The following is a 16,919-nucleotide window of genomic DNA, read 5'->3' as shown; positions in this document are numbered from 1 at the left end:
AAGCTGGGAAATAAGTAAGAGGCTTAATAATGAAAAGTGTTATGTTGCATGTACGCCATGTGCACCATCACATGTGAAGCATTTCTCTGTGACTATTACACTGTGTACACACTGCAGGACATCATAACTGGCTGTGCCTCTCTGGCACATGTGCTGTAGCTTCTTCAGAGGTAATGATGCACACCAGGATTAAGGAACATGTGTGGTGGTGATGTTGGACTGCAGTTTCTACCCTGGCTAATGCTGACTGGGCTTGATGGTTGTTGGAGTCCAGCAACTTCTGGAGGGATGTAGGTTGCCCATCCCTGGTGTACAGTCTTCGTCTGAAATCTCTGAGGGGGCTGTTATGCTCATGAAGTTGGTCCTTTAGCACAACTTGACTGCACAAGAACTCAGTGGGCAAAACTAAACATGGCATTAAATGTGTCTGCACTTAATGTGCCCCTTTAAAAATATCAGCTACCAAATGGTGCCGATGGCAGGTAAGGTCTTCTTCCCAATGCCGATATGAGATTTGGAGGAGTGGGTTTGTTTGTTTGTTTTGTCAAGACTGTAGCAGAAAAGGAAAAGGTTAAATACATCTCCCTGCTTGCTGCAATCATGCTGATAATGAACAGCCCTCTTAGTAGCTGTTATTTGCATTTTAAAAACTGTGCACATTAAATGAAAATATGCTTTGACTGTCCAGTTCGGCCTACAGGAGGCATAAAGCTGTATATGAGATGTTTTCCTGTTGCTGATTGGGGCCAATCTTAAGAACCAGATCTGTGTCTGAGATAATTAGTGGCTGTCAGGAACCCCCCCCCAGGGCTGCTGGAGAAAGCGAAAGAGCATTATAATTACCGAGATCCTCCTAAATTATATTCCAGCGAGAGTTCTCAAGGCGAAGATTCCTCCTCCTCCTCCTCCCCCCCGCATTCCTCAAGTGGTGAGACGCCATCAGAAGCAGGAAGGAGGGGTAGAGGAGAGACGATGAAGCAGCCTTATGGCCGGGGGGAAGGCTGGGGGGAGGATCAGATTCCCACGCCCAGAAGCAGGGGAGGGAGGGGTCCACATCGGATCCCACGCTGGTTTTGCTGGGCAAGGAACAGGAAGTAGTTATTCCTGGGATCTGTCTAGTCAGGAATGGAAGTGTTTCTTTTGCTCTCACTGTACATTTTTTTGAGCACAATAAAGAACTTAGCTTAGAAGTTCCTGTGTCTTGGCTTCACTCATGAACAGCCACTGAACGTCGTTACAGCATCCCAGGAATCTCTGCTGGCTGTTTGTGAGAGGTTTTATTTTCTTTTCCCCCTTTGCCTCTTATCTTTTGGCTGCTACCGGCAGACGATGAGCACGGACGAGCAGGGGATGGCAGAGGCGGCCCAGCAGATTGCAGCATTGCAGAAACGAGTGGGGGATTTGGAAGCCTATGCAGTGAAGGTTAACGCCCGACTGGAAGAGAGGGAGAACCAGCTGGCAGCGCTCCAGCAGAGGAATGGTGAGCTACAGACCCATGCCGACAGGCTCAGCGCGCGTCTGGAGGAACACAGGCAGCTGAGCCAGGGGGGGCAGAAGGCACCGGTTGGCCGTAAGTTGGGGGCGCTGGTGAGCAAGTTTGGTGGGGACCCCGGGAATTACTTGGATTTTAAGACTGAGATAAAGTATGCCCTGAAGCTGCAGGAGGCGGAGTTCACCAATGACGGGGAGAAAGTTGCATTTGTGATTTCTCACCTGGAGGCGGAGGCCAGGGCGTGGATCAGGCCTTTAATTGCATCAGAGGATGCTGCTCTGCAGGACCTTACACAGTTTTTTGATGCTATGGATGCGATGTTCACATCCTCGGTCGAGAAAGATGTGGCCAGGCAGGAGCTGCTAGCGCTCAAGCAGGGAGCCATGACCGTGAGAGCTTATTGGTCAAAATTCTCAATGCTCTGCCATACCTTGCATTGGGACTTAGCATCCGAACAGAGCCAAGCCTTATTTGAAGCGGGGCTCAATGAGGAAGTGAAGGACGAGTTGGCACGTTGTCCTAAGCCGAAGGACATGAATGAACTGATGCGGAGCGCTCTCTCCGTGGGCGTGAGGCTGGAGGAGAGGGCGCGTTTGAAGGGATCGCACAGGGCGGAGCGTTTCTTAAGCAACCGTATTCCAGGCAGTTCCGGCCATGCGCCCAGAGTACAGCAGCCAGAGCCGATGGAGATTGGGGGGGCGCCTGTGAAGCCTTCCCAGGGGCCTGGAGCGGGGCGCAAGGCTGAAGGCAAGGCGCCTCGGACGGGTCTCAAATGCTATGTCTGCTCCCAAACGGGGCATTTTGCGAGATCATGCCCGCAGAGGAGGGGGTGGCAGGGCATGGCAGGAACCGTTCAGCCTGAGGGGGAGAAGGTGGAACCACAGGGAAACGAGGCAGCCTGGCTGGAGAAAGGAGGGGCCAGCAGCCAGGCGGAACGGAAGTGAAGGTGCCCCGGCCAGAAGCGCCCAAGCCCAGCATTGTGGTTAAGGTGACGCTAGAGCTTCCCAACGGTCACCCCGTGGAGGTGGAAGCCTTAATTGACTCAGGTGCCAGTGCAGATTTTTTCAGCAGAGACTTTGCCTTGGAGCATCAGTTGCATCTGCTTCCATTAGACTTTCCGTTGCAGGTGACGACCATCGATGGAAGGAAGTTGTTGGGAGGGGAAATTGCCCATCAAACCCCTCCAATGCGCATGAAAATAGGGAGGCATGAGGAAGTAATCGCTTTTAATGTCACCACCTTAGCAGGGCCGCCCATTGTACTGGGCATGAGCTGGCTCAACCAGCATGACCCGGTGGTGGCCTGGCACCAGAGGTCACTAACTTTCGGATCAGCACATTGCATGGGGCATTGTCTGGGTGGAAGGAGTGACTACAATGGCAAGGTGTTGGCAGCAGCGGTCCAGATGTGTGGGGGTGGAGTACTGCCTGAAATCTACGCAGAATTCGCGGAGGTGTTCAGTGAGAAGGAGGCCGATCGGCTACCACCCCACAGGCCTTACGACTGCCAGATCAACCTGGTGCCGGGAGCAAGGTTGCCCACGGGGAAGCTCTATGCCATGTCGGATCAGGAGATGGATGAGCTCAAGGAGTTCATTGACAAGAACCTGAGACGAGGGTTCATACGGGAGTCCCGGGCGGTAGGAGGAAGTCCTGTGTTCTTCGTGGACAAGAAAGACTCCACCCATAAGAGACTGGTGGTGGATTATAGATTTTTGAATTCCTTGACGCAACCCCTCACATTCCCAATGCCCCGCATCGACGACTTGTTGACGAGAGTGCGCGAGGGCAAGATTTTCACTAAGTTGGACTTACGCGGAGCGTATAATCTGATACGAGTGCGAGAGGGGGACGAGTGGAAGACTACCATGTTTACCCCCCTGGGCAGCTATGAGTATTTAGTTATGCCCTTCGGTTTGCAAGCGGGAAGCCCCTGCTTCCAGGCCTTCATGCATCACGTGCTGGGTCCTCTCCTCTACAGGAACTGTGTTTGCTATTTGGACGACGTCCTGATCTACTCGAGGAACGAGGAGGAGCACGAGCGTCACGTCAGGGCGGTGTTGGAGAAGCTGCGGGAGCATAGGCTGTACGTCAAGCTCGAGAAATGCCAGTTTCACACCAGAGAAGTGGACTTCCTGGGTTATCGTTTAACCGACAAGGGGTTGGCCATGGACGGCGAGAAGGTGAAGGCGGTGCTGGAGTGGAAGAGCCCTAGGAACAAGAAGGATGTGCAGCGGTTCCTTGGGTTCAGCAATTTCTACCGCAAGTTCATTCCCAACTTTGCCAAGGTGGCGGGGCCCATAACGGACTGTTTGAGTGGCAAGAAGAAGTTCGTCTGGTCCGAGGCGGCCCAAAAGGCGTTTGAGCGTTTGAAGAGGGTGTTTGCGTCGGAGGAGCAGCTGGTGCACGTGAACACGCACGCTCCACTCAGGGTGGAGACAGATGCCTCAGATCGCGCAATTGGTGCCGTGCTTTTGCAGCAAGACAAGGCCGGTGATTGGAGACCGTGCGCTTTCTTCTCGAGAAAGTTGAACAAGTCTGAGCGCAATTACACAGTGTGGGACAAGGAGCTGCTTGCCATTTATGCGGCCTTCAAACAGTGGAGGCACTTTCTGGTAGGGGCCACGCACCAGATACAGGTCTGCACAGACCACAAGAACTTGGAGTACTGGCGCACGGCTAGGGTGCTCAACCAGCGGCAGATCAGATGGGCAGAGTTTTTTGCCGGTTTCCATTTTAAGATCCAGTACGTCCCGGGAGAGCAGAATGTCAGGGCGGATGCCCTGTCTAGGAAGCCCGAGTACTTGGCAGACGAAGGAGCCCCGGAACCGAGACATGTCTTCAGTCAGCAGCAGTGGGCCTGCGGGGGGACCTTGGACCTTAGGGGGGAAATTGCCAGATTGACCAAGGACGATGAGTTCGCCCGCAAGCAGCTGCAGGAGCTTAAGGAGGGCAGCCCAGAGGGAGACTTTGCTGAAGGGGAGGGGCTGCTTTTCCGCAAGGGGGCAGTGTACGTTCCAGATGGGGTGTTGCAGCAGTATCTGCGTTGTTACGTGAACCAGAGACAGAACGATTGGGTGGACAAGTTGCCACTAGCAGAGTTTGCGTACAACAACGCAGAGCATGTCACCACAGGGATGAGCCCTTTTATGGCCAACTACGGGCGGCATCCTCGAGCTTTTCCGGGCAGGGACGAGGAGGTCCTGGAGGTACCGGCGGCGCAGGAGCTGGCTGGGGAAATGGTGAGGGTGCATCAGCAGCTAGTTGAAACGCTGGAGAGGGCCAAGGAGACCTACAAGAGGGATGCGGATAGGCACAGGAGGGAAGGGGAAAGCATTCAGGTAGGAGACAAGGTGTGGCTCTCGTCACAGGGATTGCCCATCAGGAGGGGGTGTAAGAAGTTGGTGCACCGAAGGTTGGGGCCGTTTGAGGTAACCCAACAGGTTAATCCAGTCACCTTTCGCTTGAGGCTGCCGGAAAGTATGCGGATTCATCCCGTGTTTCATCGTGCCCTCTTGTCCAAGTATAGGGAAGGGAGCCGGTTTCATAGGGAGGCCAGGGAGGAGGTACCAACCCCGGTGTTAGAAAAGGAGGATTCCTACAATGAGGTTACGGAGATCCTGGATTCCAGGTGGAGGGGAAGTGAACTGGAGTATCTGGTGGCATGGGAAGGGGAGCCAGAGTCCGAGAACACATGGGTACCAGCAGGCACCATCTCGGAGGAATATCTAGTGCATGAGTTCCATGCCTTGTTTCCACATAAGCCCAAGCCGGCGAGGGGCTCGTGGGAGGAGGTCTTTGCTCCCACGGATGACAGTGAGGAAGAGTTTTGGGGTTTCCGGTCTGGTGGGGAGCGGGACGACACAGAAAGGGAGTCAGAGTGGGAAGAGGAGGTCCCGGGGGGTAATGAGGTGGAGGTCGGGTTACCCATGGGTTTCCAAGACATCTTCGCCTCCACGGAAGACGAGGAGGAAGATTTTAGGGGTTTTCCGGTATCGCCCCTCAGGGGGGAGGGAGGCGAACTAACAGAGGGAAACGAGGGGGGAGTACAGCAGGTGAAGCCCAGAGCCTCGGGGGAGGAGGGGGGCTTTGAGGGGGGGGTGGATGTCAGGAACCCCCCCCCAGGGCTGCTGGAGAAAGCGAAAGAGCATTATAATTACCGAGATCCTCCTAAATTATATTCCAGCGAGAGTTCTCAAGGCGAAGATTCCTCCTCCTCCTCCTCCCCCCCGCATTCCTCAAGTGGTGAGACGCCATCAGAAGCAGGAAGGAGGGGTAGAGGAGAGACGATGAAGCAGCCTTATGGCCGGGGGGAAGGCTGGGGGGAGGATCAGATTCCCACGCCCAGAAGCAGGGGAGGGAGGGGTCCACATCGGATCCCACGCTGGTTTTGCTGGGCAAGGAACAGGAAGTAGTTATTCCTGGGATCTGTCTAGTCAGGAATGGAAGTGTTTCTTTTGCTCTCACTGTACATTTTTTTGAGCACAATAAAGAACTTAGCTTAGAAGTTCCTGTGTCTTGGCTTCACTCATGAACAGCCACTGAACGTCGTTACAGTGGCTTTTTGTGTTTTTTTTTAAGCCCCCCCCCCACTGCCAAAGCCAGTATCAAGACTTCAGAGGAGCAAAGTAGAAAATTATAACTTGGGGGGGGGGGATTCCATGTAAACATAGTTGCAATGTCCTTTCAGGATTAGACAGTAATGATAATGTTGGGTTTTTTTTAACACTATGAGGTCTGCTGTACCCCTTCTGAGTTTTACTGTTGTAGGCAGCTTGCAAAGATACATAACAGCATTATCTTCTATTTTTCCCTGTTAATACTCATTTGCTTGCTGGGAAAAGTACAGTGGGAGAGAATCTTCCTAGATACATCCACCCCAACCAAAGAAAGGGAATGGAAAGCATGCTCTGATGTTGTGTTCTCTCTCTCTCTCTCTCTCTCTCTCTCTTTATATATATATATGTGTGTGTGTGTGTGTGTGTGTGTGTGTATATATATATATATATATATATATATATATATATATATAAATAATTTATATAGACCACTCTCTCATATAAGATATCAAGACAGTATGCAACAAAATATGCAAATAAAATACCAGTAAAATCTAGAATACCATACAATATAAAACAAGCATGGCAGCTGTATCACATTGAAAAAGTTTAAATATATGAATTGGTTTGTCAGCATAAAAAGGTTTTCAAGAGACCTCTGAAAATTGTCTGTGAGGATTCCTGTTGAATCTCTACTGAAAGAGTGGGACCAATGACATAAAATGTCTAATTTCTAATTGAAACCAGCCAGGCTTCTGAAACTTTTGGGACAACTAACAGTACTCCTACAGATTATCTTTGTGCTGGGATCAAGGCAAAAATAAATTTTATTTTGGCACCAAACCCACCACCTTTTTGGAAATAGTAAAAGTTTTAATTTTCTAGACATAAACTTTCAGGCACCTAAGCAGCATAATTGTCATGTTTTCCCACCCTTCACCAGAACCTACAGAAGTGGTCGTTACTCCCCCCCCCCCGCCCCTCCTTCTCTCTCTTTTATGATGTCCCAGAAGGCTGGGCATCATGGCTCTTTAAATCAGACCACTCTTGAGAGGGCAGAAAAGCAGCCAGTATTTGCATCTTCAATGAATTTCAGAAGTAACACTTAATATGTTAGCATGAAATTAATCATTTTGCCCCTAATGTAATGGGAGAGTTAAAGAACAAACCCAGAGTGGTAAGTTAAGGCAAGAAGATGGCTCGTACAGTATTGGGAGGAATGTGTTAATTGGTTAGCTTGCTTGACCAGCCTGTCCATAACCAGCCTGCCTGGTTAGCATTATTGGGTTGCTCTTGGAAACAGGTACGTAACTGCTGATATGTAGACAGAGTAAGTAGCTCTCAGCAACTCCTCATTTTCTGCCTTAGGAGATAAAACAGGTCCCTCTGATAATGCCTGTCCTACAAAAAATGTGCAGTAGAATCAAGTACTCACTCATCTTGGAAGAATCTTCTCAAAGGATAGCATGGATTTAATAATAATAATGATGATAATAATAATAATAATAATAATAATAATAATAATAATAATACTTTATTTATACCCCGCCCATCTGGCTGGGCCTCCCCAGCCACTCTGGGCGGCTTCCAACACAATATTAAAATACAATACCTATATACCCGAGTATAAGCCGACCCGAATATAAACCGAGGCACCTAATTTTCCTACAAAAACCTGGGAAAGCTTATTGACTCAAGTATAAGCCGGTTCACCTTTGCCGCTGTGGAGGAGGAGGAACGAGCAGCCCGAAAGCAGCCCTTTGGGCTGCTCCTTTCTCTTCCTCCTTTGCCAAGTTTGCATTTATGTGAACAGTTCAGGAATGGAACAAGCTGCCTGGGGAGAGTAAAGAACCGTCGTTCTTGTACGCTTCTTAAGGAATGGTTAACTGGGGAGAGTGGGTGGCGGCACGAGTGGAGAGAAAGGGCTTCTTTCTTGCTGCCCCCACCGCCCGCCTCACTCAAGTATAAACCGAGGGCAGCTTTTTCAGCACAAAAAATGTGCTGAAAAACTAGGCTTATACTCAAGTATATAAGTAATTCATCAGACATTAAAAGTTTCCCTAAACAGGGCTGCCTTAAAAGTCTTCTAAAAGTCTGGTAGTTGTTGTTCTGTTTGACATCTGGTGGGAGGGTATTCCACAGGGCAGGTGCCACTACCAAGAAGGCCCTCTGTCTGGTTCCCTGTAGCTTGGCTTCTCGTAATGAGGGAACCGCCAGAAGGCCCTCAGCGTTGTACCTCAGTGTCCGGGTAGATTGATGGGGGTGGAGATGCTCCTTCATAGACGCTCCAGTCATAGTCATATAGTTACATTTTTGTAGAGAGAGCCCATGCTTTCATGGCAGAGATACCCATTACTTGGAAGTCAACTGTTTCTTGTAATGTGAATTTCATTTTTAAGTGACAGGACATAGAAAGCAGAGACGCAGCTGCATTAACTCCAGAAAAATTATGATATTGGCCCTAAACATAGAATTGTGATTTGCAACAGAAAGCCAAGAACATTTTCTGTTGGGGATTCTCTGTGGTATGTAGATGATCTCAGGAAGGAATTACCTAAGAAATCTTAAGAAACATTGGAGTTGCAAGGAAACCTGAAGAATAGCTGTTTTCTATTTGTATGATATTTAATGCATCAAAATGGCACTGAAGCAGTTGAGGAAAGCATATAGTAGTTCTTTCAGATCTGATATTGCTTGTGATTGTAGTGGTGAAAGACAGTTTTTAGAACATGTAGTTAAGATTTGTGGTAACATTTACATAAGAAATTCATATAGTTCCCAGCTAAAAAAATAACATAAAAAGTAACAACTGTGTGATAGAAAATCTTAATCTTGGTTATTCAACTACAAATGCCTTATCGAGAAATGGAAATTAAAAACAGAGATCAGATTGATTAATAGAACTCAAATGAAGTTATTAAGAAAAAGAGGTCTAATGCCTTTTCTCCATTATGGTTATAAAGAGAAATATTTAACCTCTTCACTGCATGAGAATATATTATTGGACTTTCAAAATGTACTAGGAAACAGCAGTGCTATTTTACTAGAAAAATTGGTGCCGGAACTCACCACAAATGCCTCCCTTGTTCTCCTGTAATGGCCACCTGAGACGTGTCAGAACTGAACTGAACAAAAGCCCTGGGAAGTAGTCATGTGGAATTATGCTGAGCTCACTACCGTCAGTTCTGTATTATACTTAATAATTTCGCATGCAGATATGTACCTGTCCCCACATCAAGAGGCATTGTCATGTCAGAAGGGACAAAAAATTAGCCCCTGAAGCAGACAAAGGAAGAAAATATTTTGAGCATAAATCTGAGCTTTAGCTGAATAGCCATAGAGGTATGAACAGAAATGGAACCTCTTTACTGCAGAATTAGAATTTTTGGGCATAGGATATGAATCATCTTCTGATGCTAACTGGTACAAAAAATCCTCTCTCCATACAAAAAAATACAACAAATGCATCCTCTCTCTCTCTCTCTCTCTCTCTCTTTCTCTCTCTCTCTTAATAGCTTAATGAATTTTAGTACATGTATCTCTATCATTCATTATTTTGTTCTTTTTCTTCCAGAGGAGAACAGGAACAGTATCATCAACTCCAGCCTGGAATCAGTCACATCATCGAACATCAACAGTTTCCTCCATTCCAACAGCACTCCTCAGTCTAACATGAACTCCAGTGACCCTGACTTAGAAGTTGTTAAACCCAACAGGCCAAACTCACTGTGAGTACAATCCTGATTAATATGTCAGTATTTCCTCTCTGCTGACCCACTGTTCTGGTTATTAGGAATAAAGAGTGTTGATTCAATAATGTTTAATACTACTGTAACCACAAGCTATGTGCTTTATATTTTCAAACTCTGAAGAAAAATGTACATAAGTTCTCTTTTTTGGGTTTGTTAATTTACCTTCTATTATTCTGAATAAGTGGGGTGGCTTTGGATCTAGGGGTTTTTATGTCTTTACACTCCAGCTTGCTCATTTGTGCACATGTCTTGTGTTTTGTGTTGGCTACATAGGGGTGTTTCCTAGTTTCATTTGCTCCCAGAATCAGAGAGAGGATTTCCTATTTAGCTAAAACTGAAAAAGTGCTTTTGGCACAGTTCTTCACCAGCCAACTGTGTGCCTGTCTTTTTGCTGTTTGTGCATTGTCAACGTTTCAATGAAATGCCTAATCCTAAATCTCAGAGGAATGGTCCATTTCTACTAGGAATTGTTCCTAATCTCTCACAGCTGATTTCTCACATGAGTAGCAGCAGACTTCTGTGGTGGTAAAAAAAATCAGTCATTTCCCTAGGCTCTGTTGTGTCTGGCAACATAGTTCAGCAAAAGTTCCTCATCACACTTGAGCTTCCTTTCTGCACAGACAGAATCTACTCCAGACTCAGGCAATAACTAAATGTTTTAGAACACCTGCAGCTGTCATCAGAGGCCTCCTCCTTTGTCCCCTGCTAAGGTCTACATTGTAAAAGACATTGCCATGACATCAGTGTGTTGTGAGTTTTTCTTATCCTTGCATTGCTTCCTTGAGACAGGGTGGGGAAATTAAAAAGTTTATTAGTAGACATTACCAGAGAAAATAGATGGAAGAGACAAAAGGTTGTTGCTTTTGGTGGCAGCTATGCACCCTCTTCAGTGTCAAATTCTGGACTGTGTGGCAAGCTTTCCTGTTAAGACAGTGGCTGTTCCAGAATTCTTCCAGGCACCAAGTTGACCAAGGTGATGTTGCCACCATTCATATATGTTCCTTATGTCAAGGTGTCCCAGAAACGTGGATGGCACAGAAGGTTGCGTTCATTGGCCTACTGGTGTTTGAGTTTCTAAACTCTTTGTGTGTGTCTGTTTAGTAATTTATTCCCTTCTTTCCAATTCCTAAACTATAGACTGCCTGATGGTTCTTGTGATATGTGAAATTAAAAACACACAAGCATAAAGAGGAGTCAGAATGATGTTGTATCAAAAGAATGATAGAATGATGGCACAAAAGGTGTTCAGCCATTGAACTTGACATCATGTTCCTTTTGAAATGTGCCAGGAATAAGTCCTTAATCAATAAAGTGGTCTTTTTCCATTTCCTGTAGAAATGGTGGGAAGACTGGTTTTATTACCAGGTAGCCTTTAAGTTAAGAGGAGAATAAGGATCTTAACCCAGTCAACACTTTGAGAGATGGAATCTACACCAAAGTGTGCAGACAACTTTGATAAAATATCTGAGCACATAATTATCTTTCGCCCTACATTCTGCTTTGAATTCTGGTTTCTTTGTAGGAAAGCAGATGTTTTCCTAGCACAGTTCCTACTTTATAGTAAAAAAATCATCAGAATGAATGAGTGCTGGCAAAACACTGAAATTGATGGCTGTCATAAACATAGTTTCCGCTCATTTTTGAAGCAGCCAAGTAGAGTTTCTAGAGTGGGGATGTTGGATTATTTTTTTAATGGGATGAAGCAAAACAATTTTTATTCCAACTTTAAAAAAAAACACAACTTCTGTCATTTTGGGATTTTGTGTGCATCAGCTAAAAGACTACTGTCACTACTTTTTGAATTGTGACTTGAGAAATAAGCAAGCACTCTCAATTATTTCTCAAATGAGAAATAAGCAAGCACTCTCAATTACAAATCAAACAAGCATAACTTCTTTGTTGGATACTTGCTTCATTCATTTCACTGTCAATAAGGCTTATATGCTGCCCAATACTCTAGGAATCAGTTAAATGTTAAAGTACAAAAATCACCCAAAAAACAATATTGCCTTCAGCCACTACTTGTAATTTTCAATCTGCTCTCTGATTTATTTTCATGATCACTGCTATTTTTAGAGCTTGCCATTGAACGGTGTTGGGTTGTCAATTTTTATTTGTCCTTTAAATTAGAATAGATTCATTATCAGCTTCTGAAATCTAACAGCAGAATTATAGCCACCACCTGAATTTTGTTCTTCATTGTGCAATGCCAGTTGATCCCATTTTTGCAGCAGCTTACCATTGAGATGTGATAAAGAGAGCAGGGTGTTCTTGAATAGATTAGAACAAGGTGTCCTTAAGAGTCAATTGCTTTGTTTTGTGGGTGAATGTAGCATGTGCTTATCAAATGTGTGGGTGATTTGTGTCTCTTAAATGGGGTCAGGTCAGCTTTGTAGTTTTGGAGCTTAGGAGCATTCCTTGCTCCAGCACTGCTTCTGGATGCCCAGTGATTAGAAGTATTTTTTACCAACTTTATGTGGTCTTTCCTGTGAACCACCCTGATACCTCTGGGTATAGGGTGGTATATAAATTCAATAAATAAATTCAATAAATAAAAAATCAGACCCTGGAGATTTGAATTCATTTAGAGTAGATAGGTGTTCCCTTGCCACATCTTTTTCTATCCTGGGTTGCAGTTCATTCCTTGCATAATTTATTTTGTTATCACCAGGTCAGGCCTAAGTAGTGCAAGCAGAAGTCATTTACAGATTTGCCACTAATTGGAAAGATTCAGGATGACTGAAATGAAATTTCTCTCCATGTGAGGAGGGAAGGGTTGACTGCTGAGGGCTGTTACGGTAGACTACCAGTAATAGTATTGACAGCTAGACTATTAAGGTTTATCTGCCTAAGCTGTTAATGCTGTTGACGTTTGATTTCATCCACTCTTTTTCACCCCAGCTGTTTTTCCTCAGGATTGTGGCTAGTCATCTGCCCCTTGTCAGGGTTCACCTGTATGTGTTGCATGTATATCCGACCCACCCTTTCTCCAAAGAAGCTTACACCAGTGTTTTAAGCTGTACAAAAAACCTGAGAGGGAGATTAAGTTGACAGCTGATAATTGACCCTGAGCCACCCAGCTTTGTGCCTGAGCGGAGGATGTGAATATGGGTTTCTGACACTCAAATGCAGTGTTGCAGACACGGCATTAAACAGCCTTTTTGTGCATTTCATCCAAAGGGAGGAAAAATGCTCTCCTAGGAAATAATTTGAGTGAATTAAATAAAATAAGGGTTTAGCACCTTTGTATTTTAAATATATATATTTTTAACTATTAAGATTAAATATCCAGTTTCCTGTTCCTTAAATGTTGTTTCTAACAATGTACAGGTTATAAACAAGGGAATACAAACATTGACTTGCCTCAATATGCAATAGATTCTCTCCCCCCCCCCCCCTTATCCCATATCACTAGCATGTGCAGATACCAGTAATCCAAGGGAAGGACAGGGACAGTCTCTCACTTCACTCTTGGTTTAGAAGAAGGCAGAATCTGTTTGAGTCTTTCTGTGCATTCCAGGGGCTATGACAGGAGCAAAGTTGGTGTCTCAAACTTGGCGCTGTAAAAGCCTCCAGTCCCTCCTAGTTGAATGAAGTTTGCAAAGAACTTTGAGCTGGGGAACCAGGACAGATGCAATTGCCAGAAATGGGGAGTAGTGTGTGGTGATGTGTGTTGGCAGCTGCATCTGTGGACCCATAGCTATAATGCAATAATTCCAGGGGGGTCTGCAAATGCACTCACCACTAAAGGCATTTTATGCTTTTCTTGTGTCTGTAAAATGAATTTAAAATCTACCTTGGCACAACTGTGCAGCATATAGGATGAAAAGTGGTATTTTGCACATTCTTTTCTACATAAATAACACATTCTCTGCACACATATATCGCAAGAAGAGTTATTCATGCTGCTTTTGACTATAAAGTTTACAAACATTATTTGCCGCATTAGAAAGGTCAGGCAACTTAAATAAAATATGAAATATAAACTTTCTGATGGGTCTGCTTCAGAACTGCACTTATCTGCTGCATTTTACAGTATATTTGTTCCTACTTCTTGTTTTTGTAATCACTGGCTTTTTTCTTACAGGGAAGTTTTCAGATTTTTTGCTTTGCCTGTCTACATAGACAATTGCAAGTCAGGAAGTTCTCAGAAGTAATTTTGCTAAAGGGCAAAGATATTTCCTGTCTAGCAGCCGATTGGATTATTATGTGAATGCATTTTATTTATTAGTCTTGGGGTTTGGATTTATACAGAGAAGGACTGGGCAGAAGCTGCTCTTCAATTCAACAGGATTTGCTTGCTGTCAGATATTTGTCAGTATTGCTCAGGAGGAGTTATAGTCAAACTAATGTTGACCTATAATCAGCATTGGGAAGAAGTGTGTGTGTGTATTTGTGTTTGTTTTGGAATGTTTACTTAGCTGTTTTTGTTGCCACCACAAAACACTTGAAGTTCCTTTCAAGATGGAGACATTAACTAACATTTCTGGACATTGTTTAACACTAGCCTATACTCCATGACTAATTTTAAGTGAATGTAGTTCAGTATAAGATCATAATTTTATTCACATAGTGGCTAACTTTTTGAAAATCACTTTAAAAAATGAATTTTTAAAGAAATTTTGACTGCAGCAAGCTTATCTTCTTAAAACCCAGGCTAGGGTGGTGGTGACAGGAATGGTAGTTCAACACCATCTAGGGCAAAGTTCCCTACACCCAGTGAAGCAATTCTTATTTGAAGGGAAGTTGCAGTGTTTTATTAGGAGCTGGAAATTTCTTTCACAATGGAAAATCTCAGTTGTATGATTTACTGGAACTCGTAAGATGCACTTCTTGGGTGTACTAGAGAAGGAGGCTCATAAAATCTTCTGACTTTCTATAGCATACATTGCAAACATTACAGTGAACCATTGTAGAAATCCAAGAGAATAAAGCTTGATTGTTTTTAACAAAGAACAAGGAAGTAGGGAGGAAACAATTTGAAAATGTTATATAGGAAAGGGTAGGTGCATCATTTGGTAAGTAGAAGCATTTTATTAGTGCTTGTGTGTGAATGTATAATTTGTTAGCATCCTGTCTGGCCATTATCAGCGTCCAGCCATAACGAAAGTAGGTCAAGAGAAGGTGTGTGTATCGGCAGAGCATTAAAAAGCTATGTATACATTCAGTGGTGTGTACACAGAACAGTTACTAAGATCTACTTTAGATAAAAGACTTGGATTTTGCTGTTTCCAAGGGGGATATTTCCAATATCAACTACTTTTTTGCTAGTTTTTGGGTAGGAGTAAGGATACCTTTGGCTGGCCCAAGTGTCTGGGCTGGGAATGGGACAATGTGCATGAGAGGTTTCTAAGTAGGATGTTGAGGGTTTGAAATAAAAACATTCTCAACTTTACAATTTTCCTTTTGAGAGACAGCTTCTCTGTGATTCTGGTCTCCTGGTTATGTGCCCAGTAGTTGCTTTAGCCTCCTTTATATAATTAGAACAAGTCCTTGTTGAATTTCTCTCAACTATGGGAGTGCAGTCTTGGGATTCCAGACAGTTCCTTAGTCTACAAAGAAATATTAAGCTGCTCCTAGTTTCCTGTTGGGCCTGTTCACAAAATCAACTTAGTGGTTGAGCATTCCCCGCATCAAGTATTTGTGTTAACACATTTTCTCTTTTTTAAGAAAACAGCCCTTGAACACAATGTCATACATCAGAAATGAGAAATTGCATGTTGCTAATTTCGTATTTGAGAGTGTGCAAGCTTTTACTCTTCAGAGCTCTTACTCAGCCAGAACAAGAAATCCTGCAGAGGATTTCTGAGGTGATGTCCAGCTGTACAATTTTAGGTTACTCTCTTGAATGAAAACCTTAACCCTGGCCCAAAGTAATATGTAAGTATTCTCTAACATGTAAGCTCGAAGGTTCTTGGTAACTGCCCAAGCATATCTACAGTTTGTTAAGCGATCAATAGCTTTCTATTTTCAGCAGCATCAGTTACTGTAGACAACAGATATTCATTGAGGTTGTGCGTAGGCTTGTACTGTAATGACAAACACAGAGCTCATCAGCCCCTCACTTTGTCTCCCAGCCAGATTAATCTGAGATGCTGAGATACTGTGGAACCTGTTCCCTATGCTGTGAACTGCATTTTCACAGAGCTTTTTGGATGACCTGACTTGCTTTGGATATACTGCCCTAGCATGCAGAATAGTCTAAGCTTGCTTTGTAGTGAAACATTGCTACCGATTAGAGATGGGTTCCCCTCCATATAACTTTATAGCAATTTCAAGGGTCGATTGCTATAGATCATAACACAGCTTCTTTGTGTAATATCACAACGCTCTGATTTAACATATCTAATGCAACTGCCAGTTTTGCTGTTCTGGGAATATCTATAGATTGAATAGACAGTCTGAAATATATCGGTGTAAATTAAGTTCATGCCATGCAGAAGGTTGAGTTAACAAATTTTGTAAATTACCAGTGGTGTGTATTTTCATTTTTACTTCTTATTTGGGAGGACCCTCACCCAAGTTGTTCTCAATTAAAAAGTGCTGTTTTTGTACCAGATCTAAATAGTAATAAAAGCTACTTCAAAATGCAAACTTTTCCGTTTATTGGATTTGCACACGTAAATTCATTTAAAAAAAAAAACAAATAAATTGATAACCAGAAGTTAAAGGCTTGTATTTGCTTAGGTTACAATCCATCTATTCCTTGGGGAAAAGCCACTAAGATAAATCAAGAGTAAATAAAATAATTGATTTCAGTAACTATTTTGTGCTAGAAGAATGTATGAATACTGCAAGTGGCTGGTTGTAGAAATATGCTTGGTAGAGTAAGTGGTAACAGGTAAGCTGTCCTTTCTTGGTCATTCCCTCCAAACATTTTTGTAGCCCTGAAGATTAAACTGTTATGGGGTCCCCTTTGCAACCAGCAATGTGGGCTGGGAAATCACTGTTTTCTTCTTCAGTGGGGTTGTTTACAACAACCTTTACAACAGCTTGCTCCAACAAGTCATGAAGGTCATGAGGATTTGGAGGAATTGTAGAAGGTTCAGGGCTGAAGAAGCGATAGGCAGTTAAAGGAGCAAAGGCGGCCGAAGCAGCAGAAGGTGGCCAAAAATAA

At 44.2% G+C, this 16,919-nt stretch overlaps 1 protein-coding gene across 4 annotated transcripts in view; it reads left to right on the top strand.

Annotated features, from left to right (window-relative positions):
• ARHGAP26 (Rho GTPase activating protein 26) overlaps positions 1-16,919 on the top strand; it is a 210,855-nt gene that overhangs the window by 160,128 nt on the left and 33,808 nt on the right. For all 4 annotated transcript variants that reach the window (XM_033140019.1, XM_033140020.1, XM_033140022.1 and 1 more), the window contains one exon: positions 9,625-9,778. In XM_033140019.1, the coding sequence (XP_032995910.1) occupies positions 9,625-9,778 (154 nt within the window). The remainder of the gene's footprint in view (positions 1-9,624; positions 9,779-16,919) is intronic.

This window comes from Lacerta agilis, chromosome 2, assembly GCF_009819535.1.
Source record: "Lacerta agilis isolate rLacAgi1 chromosome 2, rLacAgi1.pri, whole genome shotgun sequence".
Taxonomy (NCBI): domain Eukaryota; kingdom Metazoa; phylum Chordata; class Lepidosauria; order Squamata; family Lacertidae; genus Lacerta; species Lacerta agilis.
This window is presented reverse-complemented; position numbering and strand designations above follow the sequence as displayed.